This window comes from Chinchilla lanigera, unplaced genomic scaffold, assembly GCF_000276665.1.
Source record: "Chinchilla lanigera isolate Chin_1 unplaced genomic scaffold, ChiLan1.0 scaffold00034, whole genome shotgun sequence".
In the NCBI taxonomy this organism is placed as follows: Eukaryota; Metazoa; Chordata; class Mammalia; order Rodentia; family Chinchillidae; genus Chinchilla; species Chinchilla lanigera.
In genome coordinates, this window is record NW_004955435.1 from 6,004,459 (window position 1) to 6,016,421 (window position 11,963).

The 11,963-nt window shown below is 42.8% G+C and overlaps 1 protein-coding gene across 1 annotated transcript in view; it reads left to right on the plus strand.

The window, feature by feature from the left end:
* The window catches only part of LOC106148988, a 57,977-nt gene extending 47,278 nt beyond the window's left edge, over window positions 1-10,699 (plus strand). Inside the window, exons 5-8 of the mRNA XM_013516402.1 lie at window positions 4,073-4,168; window positions 4,291-4,444; window positions 8,690-8,778; window positions 9,840-10,699. Of these exons, the coding sequence (XP_013371856.1) occupies window positions 4,073-4,168; window positions 4,291-4,413 (219 nt within the window). The 3' untranslated portion in view covers window positions 4,414-4,444; window positions 8,690-8,778; window positions 9,840-10,699. The remainder of the gene's footprint in view (window positions 1-4,072; window positions 4,169-4,290; window positions 4,445-8,689; window positions 8,779-9,839) is intronic.
* Window positions 10,700-11,963: the final 1,264 nt, after the last annotated feature.

Here is an 11,963-nt window from a genome sequence, read left to right on the forward strand (position 1 = left end):
TTAGGGTGTTGGTGTTGGGAATCTTGTTCTAGTGATTAGAAAGTGACTAGGAGACCTGGGTAGAGAGAAAACCTTGAAAACAGCTGCTGCTCTACTTGCCCATCCTGGTGAGAGGGGAAATGGTTCTGAAGTTGATTTGACTTTAAAAAATTTACTTTTTCTGTAATGTCATTTTTTTTTTTTGTTTTTTGTTTTCTGTTTTTTTGTTTTTCTTCCAGAACCAGGAATCAGACTCACGACTTTGCACTTGCCAGGCAGGTGCTGTGCCACTGAGCTAAATCCCCAGCCCCTGTAATGTCATTTATTAGAGGTTATTTTCATAAGTTTTACATACACCCAAAACAAAGCCTAAGTTTATCTAAGGACTTGTAATTTGCCCTTCTTTATTAGGAAGGCAATCGAAAAATTGGTACTGAAAACAATATGAACAGATGGTACAAGACACGACTTCTGCTGACAGTGTGTTTCCCCTGGATGTTTTCTGTAACTCCTTTGGTGAATACTAATACGTTTAGATCAGAAAATGCAAATCACATAAGCAAAATAGTTGTTGGGCTTTCATTTATTTTTTTCTAAGTAGAGAAAAAAATCAGCTTTGTTTAGTCATACAGTCTCTAAATCTTGGGATTTTAATGTATATTTTAAAGTCCTAATGTATACTAGGACTTTAAAGAGGGAAATAAAAAAAATGTTTAGGAAACTTCTTATTTATTACTTCATTGTTTTTTTTTTTGTTTTTATTGATACCAGAAACCGAACTCACTACCTTGCGCTTGCCAGGCAGGCGCTTTGCCGCTGAGCTAAATCCCCAACCCCTTATTTATTACTTCAGAGAAGTCAGTTTGTATTAGAAATAGGCTTGCATTGACCTTTCAGAAATTTTGTAATCATTTATCTTCTTAAATTTAGAAAAGAATGCATTATAGATATAGGATGTGAATATTAAATTTAGGTTTGAAAATAACACAATTAAGAGAATTATATTTGGAATATGCCAAAGAAACTGCTATAATAGAAGTTATATACACAAATAGAAATTCTATGGTGAATTGTCAGTTCTCGGGATGATTCTTAAAAATAATTTTATTCATTAAACCAACATTTTATAGACAAATTGGTGACAAGCATGTGACAAATTTTAATTTCAAAATTCTCTTTTGGTGGAGATACATTTTATGAATGTGTAAGATGCACAATCAGGTAGGTGAGTGATAGCTAATTCCTTTTCCAGAGGAATTCTTAATTTCAATGAAGTCTATCTGAAAATTCCTTGAACATTTTATCATAGAGGCTATATATTTCTTAGAAAGAGTTGTAAATTATAACTCATAAAATCCAAGTATAGCATAATTTTCTTTTTCAAATCAGTTCATTGCTTGTAACCTGCAGATTGCCTCCCATAACACTTAGAATAAATTCCGGGCCCTTGGAGGACCCCATACCTCTAGGGCAGCATTTCCCACCTCTCAGCTTCTGAGAATTTCCCATGTTTCATGCTGTGCTTTCTTTTTACTTCTTAAATATGCCGTTCATGCTCTTGCTTCAAGTCCGTGCACTTGCCGTGCCGTCTTCCTGCAGGGCAGGTCTTCTTACAGCTAGGTGGCTTCTCTCTCTCTTTGCTCATTCCCCTCTTCCAGAGTGACCACATGGACAGCTGCAGCCCTCCCAACTCCACCCGCTGCCTGGTACTCTCTGCTTTTTGCTTTGTTTAGATTCTAGATACCATCAGCTGGCATCACAACATACATGGATGGTTTATGGTCCGTAACCTCAATCTGTGCTAGTCCATGGAGTCAAGGACTTTGTCTTGTTCACTGCTACATTCCCAGGAATGAGAGGGGGACCTGGTTTATAGTACATGCGCACATACACACTGTAAGCAAAACTGTTTCCAATTCATATGTTAAATTCCAACCCCGAGACCTCAGAAAGTGACTTCATTTGGAATAGGAGCTTTGCAGAGGTAATTAAATTAAAATGAGCTCACTCATTGTGTGGGGTCTAACGCAGGTGGACTAGTGTCCTCATAAGTAGAGCGACCTGGGTCACAGACATAGTAGACTAAAAGCAACATGAAGGCACAGGAAGGTGATAGCCATGTATGAGCCAACAAGGGACCAGACTTGTCCCTCAGGACCCTTAGAAGGAAGCAACCCTGATGCTTTGACATGTGAACTGTGAGAAAATACATTTTTCTTATTAAGCAACCCCAACTGTGGTATTTCCCTGGGCAGCCTTATGATATATACATAAACTGATACAAACTTATGCTGTATTAGTAAATAAGTAATGTGAGACATTTTGTGATAATGAAAGATAGTGACCTCATGGAACACATACCCATACATGAACCAGCGGTGGTTTCTTAACAACAGAAACTTTAAAGCTGACACGGAAATGAGCTATGACTTGGTGGTATCTTGAAGACAGTTTAGCCACCACACAGCCCTTGGGATTTCTCTAGTGTAACAGAAACCACACACACAGCAAGTTGATGTTAGGAGAGAAGGAAGAAAGGGAGGTAAAAAGGAGACCAGGGAAATAATAATTTTAAAATTATACTTTGAAGGAAAGTTGTGGAAAACGGTAGGTTCAGGACACAAAAGTACTACTTTTCCTTTCCAGGAAATTCATGAAAATAAAATATCCTAAGGATTTAGAAGATAACAGTAAGCCTATAAATTGGTAAACCATGCTTTTTACCTCTAAATGGGCCGTCATCCTTCACCAGTAGAAAGGCCTTTTAACTGTACAATAAAACTGAGATTTCTGTGAATTCACAAACCCAAAGACTTCCACTCTTACCCTCAAGAAAGCACACTGTTAAGTTGTGCAGCGTACCACAACTTTAGACACATATGGAGTCTTTTTTTTTTTGTACTGGGAATCGAACTCAGGACCTTGCACTTACCAGGCAGGCGCTGTGCTGCTGAGCCGTCTCCCCAACCCCCAGACACATATAAGTGGCTGATATGCTCACATAGTCCTCCAGATGGGTAAGATGGACAGACAGGCATACACATCCTACATCACTCATCTTGAGGATTCTTCTAAAACTACAAAAATACACCCAGTTCCAGGCCTCGAGGTGCCTCTCTCTTGAGGGCTGGGACCTGTTGTCTCTGGGCATGAACCTTTCAAATTCTGCCTAATAACCTTCTTTATGCTCTCAGTGACACACACTGAGAATTTATTTTCTGTGATGGAAGCCAGCGAATCTGAAGCCTTCCCCATAGGTGGGTGTGTTCAGGTCCCCATCTCTGTTTTGGGGGACTTCCTCTGAGCCCATCCAGTGACAATATCTTAGAGATAATTGCATCTCTTGGGGGTGTGGAAATTCAATGCACTGCTACTTGGAACTAACTATGTCCAACAAAGGAGAGGGTATAAAAAGAAAGTAACGGTGATGTGAGTTTTAAAGGAAAATGACCCGGTCATGTTGGGCTTTGTGGTGGTTAAAGGTGCTGGTTATTGTCAGACTTGTACACCCAACTGGGGAGTCAGACCAATAAGTGTGGGAAGAAAAGAGAGATAATAGTTCCATTGTTGGAAACACTAACTGGCAAGAAACAGGGAGACATAAAAAAAAAACCCAACATAATCCGGACATTGTAATTACAGCTGACTTCAAGGAAGATGAGAGGAGTAGCTCACATAAAGGATCCACAGGCAGTATATTCACAAAGCAGTGAGCGAGGGACACATGGCTAAGAGTGAATACAAAAGCACGGCATAAGTCAATAAAACCAGTGGTAGCAAATGTGCGGGCAAGAACCACTGGGACTCCCAGGACTCCCTCAAATGCCAAGTGTCAGCACATTTCGATTTTGACTTAGCGTGTTGGAGACACAAAAACAAGGAATGTTTCTGAGCCGCCTCTTGAAACAGATGGTGTCCTGCTGACTGCTGATTTCAGGGAAAAAGCAAACTGTTCAGGTTCTGTTTTGTTTCCATGTTTTTTGCCCGCAGAGATAACTGAAAGATTGGAAAGCCCAAACAAGCAACACTAAAAATGAACTGCAATCCTTACCAAGGAAGGATAGTAAGAGTTGAACTAATTGTCTTTAATTAGGTCACATCCCAGCCCTGGATGGATCACATCCCTGGGCCAGGAGAGACTGTGCAGGAGGAAATCCAGATTGTCATCATTCATCTCTGGGGGACAACGGTAAGTTAACAAAGGAAGACATTTAGAGGCGCAGAGTGTCGTACCAATTTTTCCACAAAGCCCAAATGCTGATTTATAAAAGTTTTGCTCTATTGAGCTAACCATGGATCTTTATTATTCAGCAGACTTACGCAGATGGCTTGCACATGCTGAGAGAAGGATGTGGTGGTCATTCACTGTCATCCGTGGTGACCACCCGCTGCTGCATCCATTTTCGTGAGGACTATTCCACGAGAAGTTCCTGACACCGAACCAAGTGTATCTTCTTCAGTGAAGGTACCAGCTAGAGAATGAAAGTGCAGTTGAAGCACACATGGTTGCGAGTTTATTACAGCCGACTGCATACATTATTGCTCTACACAGAACAAGACTTGAGCTGAATTTACAAACCTCTCTCTCAGACTATCTTAGTGAGAACACCAAATTGCCAAGCTTCTAGAGTACAGTCTCTGTAGTTATCTTTGGTACTTTGCTTTGCTTTTCGTCCTGGGCTACTGTAAAATGTCTTGCCTGCTTCTCATTGCTCCGGGTCTATATTGCTGTCTCTTCTCTAAAAATGGACCTGCTTGTGTTTGGAACTTTGCTGGTTCTTTGACACCCAGAGCTATCCCAGCACTGCGATCGAACCTGCTCAGTCCTTCACAATCCGTTCCAAAGCATTGTGCAAACTTCTCGTTTTGCCTCACTAAACTTTACATTAGTCTTGTCTCAATGTATCATATATTTAATTTTTTACCTTTACAAATAAGTGTTTTTTTTCCTATTCATTACATCCTGCCCTCCATTCTTTTACCCAGCAAGCTCCTCCTTACATTTCAAAGCCAACCCATGTCATCTCTTGGTCAGGTGGAGCTAAGCATTCCCTTCTTCTAGGTCTACATAGCAGCTCATTCCTATCTTTATTATTTGAATTATCAGGTGTTATAGAATTTATTTCTCTACTCTACGTTGTCTCTAGCCATTGAGATTCTCAAAAGCCACATTTCCAAATGCAATTTCTTCTCTTTTCACTGTTACTAACTTGTTAAATACAGGTGCCTAATTAATGTAAAAGACAAAAAATAAAGAGGATGAATGACTGTTTTTGCTGGCAAATAAAGATTTAGATTCACAGCTGATCAGTAATATCCAGAGTGTATGATGGAGGCCTCAGTATCTGATCTCCTCACTTTACTTCTTTTCCATCTCATGGTTATTATTCATCTTCATTTACTCTGTCCAAAACTCCTTTAGCTCAAGGTAAAGGTCATATTACTCCCTCTCTTACAGTTAACTTTGTGGATGCACTTTCATTCCATATTTCATTTCATGCTGGGACCATGCCCAGGTTAAGATTTTCCCCTCCTCTTCCTTTCCTGGTGCCCCTTTACGACCCCCATGCCATCATCGAGGTGTTAAGCAGGGGAAATGTTTTCTGTCTATGTTAAGGTGATAAGAGAGATGGTCACAATGGAAGCCAGAGGCTAACACTAGAAAATCATGTCGGAATTATGCTCCCAGGCAAGCTAGGATCCTGTAAGAAGGAGACAATAAGCACTTATTTTTTTCAGGACAGTACTGGCTGTGTGTTTCTAGGGGCGTTAAGCTATTGAGGGAGAAGGTACAATCACTACTCCACCTTGGGGCCCCTTTTCATTATGAAGCACCAGAAATGGTGCCTGGCAAGAACAGTTGTCTGTAACCCATGCTGGAGGTGAGCGCATTTGCAAGGTTAGCATGTTTGTCAGGGGCAAATATAGCAGCTTTGAAATTGGAGGAGAGGAGAGGATTTTAAGAAATAAAGAGTTAGAACAGCCCCAAGGGACCACCTGTGAGAAGGAAGGGATCTGTGCAGAGACAGGGAAGGAAGGTCAAGTGGAGGTCTCAGAGCTTGTGAGTCAGGATCTACCAGGGACTTCCTGAAAGCCTGGGTGCCGGTGAAGCCCATAAACTAGTTACCTTAGGAGTGCCACACCAAATTTATAGACAAAATACTTTCACCGCAGTAAATGTATGAAGATGGAAGCACCTTTATATAATGTTATTTTAAATAATCCAGTGGAATTAATTACTTTTGCAATGTTATGAGGTCGTCACCATTATTTCTAAAATCTCTTTCTTACTCCAACTCTGCAACCAATAATCAATAATTTTCCATTTGTCCTCCAGCTGCTGGTCCCCTTGAGTCTTTCTGTCCCTAGGAATTTGTCCGTTATACATATTTCATATTAACAGAATCAGACAAAACTTTTCCTTTTGTGTCTGGCTTTTTAAACAATTTATTTAGAGATATGATCTCCAAATAAGTTGTCCTGGCTTCAAACTTGTGATCCTCTTGCCTCAGGAGGAGCAGGGCATTGCAGTTAGGTACCATTACACCCAGCTCGTGATGCTGTCTTGGTCTTCATGATTTTTGTTCTGTCTAGGGCTTGACGCATCATTGATACCAACTCTTGGGAACTTTTTCTTTGTTTGTTTTCTATATAGTCCAACCCTTTCCAAGCTGTGATCACCCAAAATGAACTTTTATGTTTGAGTTATGCGGTTTGTCTGCAAAAAATCCCAGTTTGAGTTTTCTTTCCCAACATGCTTTGGAAACTTCCAGGGGATTCTTTTGTTTCATGGTTTTTATGCTGATCGCCATGAGTCACAGCTACGGACACGGCTACGTGATGCTGTTGGGTCATTTTTCCGCATATCCCTTCTTGGCATTCCGTGTTCATTTACCCCCCACATCGCTGCGGTTCTGTGCATGTCGCTTCCTTCTCTTATTGCCCTACAGGTTCCTCCACCGCCAGTGGCCTTAAAGAGATCCAATTTTCTTGGACACCCCTGTCCTCTGCTGGAGACTGGTGCTTGTTTATTCCAACAATCTCACAGGAAATCTTCCTTCTTTTAACTGTACCACCTACAAAACATGGGGCAGATCCTCCAATTACTATTACATTCATTTTTTTTGGCTGCCCAAATGTGGCTTTGAGCCTGAGCTGGCACTCAGGGAATACGGCACCCCACAAGGAGGGCTTCTGTAGGAATTCACCTCTTCACAAAGGCCATGAGACTACCCCACTCAGGACTAAAACCCCCACCTCTGTCTCTACCTTTCTGCTTTGGCTGTTTGGCTTGATTGGCTCAGGTTTACTGGACATGTGATGTGTCCACTGGGTGTTTCAGGTTCCAGGTTTTTAGAACGTCATAGAACACAGAGAAGGAAGAGTAAACTTCTCTATTTCAGCTTCAGCTTTAAAACAAGGCTATTGGCTTGGCTTAGGGTATGAGCCAAATGGGTGTGAGCACTGCCAATCACTGTAGCAAACTCTCAAGGCACTAGGACCGGTCCAAGCAGAAGGGGACCACACCGTGGTGTGGGGATGGAATGTCTGATCAGAACAAAGGAACATGGAAGAATTTTGAGCCAGGTGTCTGTTGCAAGTTTTATCTAAACTATTACTCGGAACAAAAGTCGTCCCCGAATAGTTCCCTAGAAGGTAGACCCTGTGGGTAAGTTTTAAAGTGAATAGTAAAATTTCCACATATGTTGCAGTAGTTTGGGTCTTGAGTGTCTTTCAAATCCCATATAGTAAAGGTTTGTTCCTCCAGCATGCCACTGTCAAGAGGTGGGGCCGAGTGAGAGGTTTTAGGTCACCAGGTTGTGCCCTCGAAAGGGACAATGGGACGCCAAGTTTTTGGCTCCCCTTGCTACCACGGAGGGAACAGCTTTCTCCACCACGCACTCCTGCCATGATGCACTGCCTCAGCAAGGGGACCAACTGACCTTGGACTGAAACCTCCCAAATGTGAGCTTAATCATCATTTATGTATTTACTTTCCAGGGTTGGTGATGAAAGCTGGAGCCTTGTGCCTGCTACGCGAGCACTTTATCGCTGAGCTGCGCCTGGAGCTTACCTGTACTCTTCGTAGATTGATCGTTTCACATTGTCATAGCCGTGGATAGTTGAAGGGCAGATTTCATACCACAACCACATGGTTTTATTCTTCTCTCCTTCTCCCTCCTTCCATCCCTCTGTCCCTTTCCTTCCTTTCTGCTTGCTTGCACTTCTTCCTTCTTCCTTCCTTCTTCCTTCTTCCTTCCTTCTTCCTTCCTTCCTTCCTTCTTCCTTCCTTCTTCCTTCCTTCCTTCTTCCTTCCTTCCTTCTTTCCTTCCTCTTCTTTTTTCCCCCTTCCTTTGATTTATTCACTTATTCATTTATAAATGTGTTCTTCATCTTCCTTCCTTCTTCCTTCTTTCTTCCTTCCTTCCTTCTTCCTTCCTTCTTCCTTCTTCCTTTCTTCTTCCTTCCTTCTTCCCTTCCTTCTTTCCTTCCTTTTCCTTTTTTTTCCCTTCCTTTGATTTATTCACTTATTCATTTATAAATGTGTTCTTCATCTTCCTCCTTCTGGCTTTCTGGTCTTCCATTCTGTAGAAATGATTCTTTCCTAGCTTCTCTTACTTTTACATATGTTTGCTCTTCTATCTTACTACTTCAAATGTGACCTCTGTGCATCTAATTAAATGTAACTAGTTTTGTCTTTATCTTCCAGAAACATGTTATAGGTGTTTATGTGAAATCTCCACTCGCATGTCTCACTGGCCTTTCCTATTCAGGATTATCTGGAGCTACTAGTTTCAGGTATGGACGGCTTTGGCGTTAGTGTCTGCTCTGAGATTTCCAAGCCTATGTTGCAGGAAAGACAATTTCTTTTGGCAAGTTTACCCCTAGGCCCAAGGACAACCCCTTGCCCTTCGCCATGTCTCCTGCTCTTGGCTGATCCTGTGGTCGGGCATTTTGTACACTGGACTTGCTCATGTCTTTGTATCCTGGGGACAGGGTCTGCGACTTGTGTCCTGTGAGTCCCTAGTCCTGCTTTTCCGTGTCTCCCAGTGGATCTTCGAGCCACAGTCACCATGCCCTGAAGGTATTCAGGCAGAGATGGAATAGTTTTAGCCAAAATTACTGTAGAAGGAATTCTTGCATTTAGGTGCCTAGCCACTATAAGAATTAATGATTTTATAGAATGAAATGTGTAGTATTTTCTGATAGAGCTTCATTCTTTTGATGTAGCTGAGAGCCTTTGTCACTTATTGACATATTTTGGGCTGATGTTCAATTTTCTTTATAAAGTTTTTTGAAATAAATGGATTGTTACTTGCAGCTCACACAAGTTTTGGCTTACATGGATTATCCTGGCTTTCACATTTGTCTTGGTAGAAACAGCTCTGGATTTGGGAGAAATTACTGATTTTCTGGGATGCTGTTGTCTTTCTCTCCTAGTAATAGCATTTTCTGCTGCACAGCTAGTAGCCTCTCTGACCGCCCAGCTTCCTTGGGGCTGGTTATGACTGAGTTCTAAACAGAGGAGAGCGATCCCTGGCACTGTAGTGTGTCCTTAAGGGGAGGTGGCTTGCTCGCCTTCTTAGCTTTGCTCTTCTCTAGTGACTGCAGTAGACACATAGGAGGCAACTTGGGCTGTAGCAGTAAGTGAAATACTGCACGGGTGGAGAAATGAGAACCCGTAATATGCTTGGTCCTACATATTGTGCTACTACTGTAGAAGTCCAGTCTGTGAAAGGAAACGCTTTAATTTTGTGTAAGCCACTATTTCAGATAATGATAGGTTTGGATATTTAAAATTATCGCTTTAAATATACACAGGTTGGCCTTTTTTCATAATCCTGTAGTTTATCTTCTAGGTATCACATCTGTGACTGCTACTTGCACAGGCAAGCAAAGAGAGCTACGTAATGACAATACACTGGACAGTTGGGTCCTCGAGCCCGGACAAAGGAATTTATAATAAAGGAATCAGGCTGTGGACAAAGATCCGAGACAAGGGAGTTATCATTGCTTGACATGAAGTACATGAGGTGCTTTACCTAAAATTCCTCATGAGATGAATATCGTCGTTGCTGTTTTGTAGCTGAGAACAGTGGGACTTATTCCAAGAGTTTGGTCAGTAGCCAGCGAGGGTGGAAAGAGTATTTAGCTGCAGATCTTCTCTAGGGTCAGTTCTTCTGCCTCTTTGCCGCGGATGGCATAGTGTTCTCCGTGTGGCGAATTGCTGGAGTGGGGGATCCCAGCAGTCACTAGGTACTAGTGACCTGAGGGCTTCCTGAGGAAAACGGCACAAATGGCTTTTGACTCAAAGATGAATTAGGATACTAGCATGTACTCCCCTAAGCAGGCGAAGTCAAGAAAGCCAAGGAGCCCGGCATGCCCGTAGGTCCTGTTTTAAGGTCGGTGTGTGCTGGGGGTGGGGCAGTTCTAAGTGCAGTGCTGGCTCCAGCATTGGCTTTTCGTTTCTTTAAAAATCCAGATCCAGAAAAGGGGAGAATAAAAACAGAGAGAGAGAAGACTGCCGTTGGAAGTGCAGTACAGAGCACATGCGATCCACGCCCAAGGCAAGGGGAGACGCTCACAGCGTGGAGGACTTGACGCAAGCGTCCTTTCTAAATCCAGGAGCAAGCGCGAAAGCTGCCAGGGAGCAGTGCCATCATGCGGTAGACGAAGGAGTAGCAAGAGCTGGTGAGAAGAAGCAGTGGGCGGCAGCTGGCCCGAGGCGCTGGGGTAGGGTGGGGGCGGGGTAGAAATGGAAGCTGGGGAGAGGAGTACGTGCTTTTACATCACAGTACTGACGACGGTTCGCTGCAGTCTGGAAAAAATAAGGATCATATTGGAATACTCACCTGAGCCTTCAGTTATTTCCAAGGCTAGGGAGAGAAAGTTAGTGTAGAAGCTAGCTATTGTAGAAGCTTATGCTTTCGACCCCCGGAAAATAGTTGAATTGACTGTTTTTCTTTGGTTTGAGCGCCGCTGACCGTAAATAACAAGCCCTAACGGCTCAGGAAGATTAGGAAAAATTTACCTTGAGTTTAGGGAAGAGACAGAAAAGAGGAAAAGACCAACAGCGGGGATCTGGGTTGCCACAGGCCTGTTAGGAAGCTGCTCTAACATTGGAAACTGGAGCCCCAAATCTATAAATAAACCCACATGGTTCAAAACTAGACTCTAACTATATTCTGTGGCTGTAACTGCAGGCTTAGGTATAATTTATAACCTTTTTTTTTTTTTTTTCCTCCAGTACCGGGAACCGAACTCACGACCTTGCGCTTGCCAGGCAGGCGCTTTGCCGCTGAGCTAAATCCCCAGCCCCAAATTATAACCTTTGACAACTTCATCCTCCAGGAAAGTAGTCTTGTGATTTTATTACAGGCCCAGTGCACACTTTGCTCTCATTGCCTTATACTGCAGGAGAAAAGAACTGAGATGGCGTTAGAGGTGTCAGTCATGGAGCCTGTCAGCCCTTGGTCCTTCCTCAGGGAAGCAGTCTGCCTGGAGCCCCTGCTGAGCAGAACTCCCTGTGCAGCCGGCGATTTTGTTCTCGGCTATCCCTGTGTATTTTAGGACCAGGACAAGGAGAAGCTGGCAAAGACTTTCTGTCAGAGGTCGTATGGCCTAGGAGAGCTTGTCGCCTTCGGTTCTGATGGCTTCCTAGTTCTAGATTCCAATTCTGCATTTACATCTGTGTTTATAATAAGGTATTTTGTTTTTCGTTTTGTGGTGCTGGAAATTGATCCCAGGGCCTTTCATACGCTAGTGAGTGCTGTACCACTGAGCTATACCCTCATTCCCTGTACATCTGTACTTATAAACAAATTTCCTGAGAACACTGAATGAATCTTTTCCTGCAACAGAAAGAGCTGAAATCAAGCAGAGACGAAGGGAAAGTCAGGAGTTCCTGAGCTCACAGTTTAGGAAAGCCTCTCAGTCCTGGACAGCAAGAGCACAGGTCCTCAGGTGGCAGCACATCTGGACAG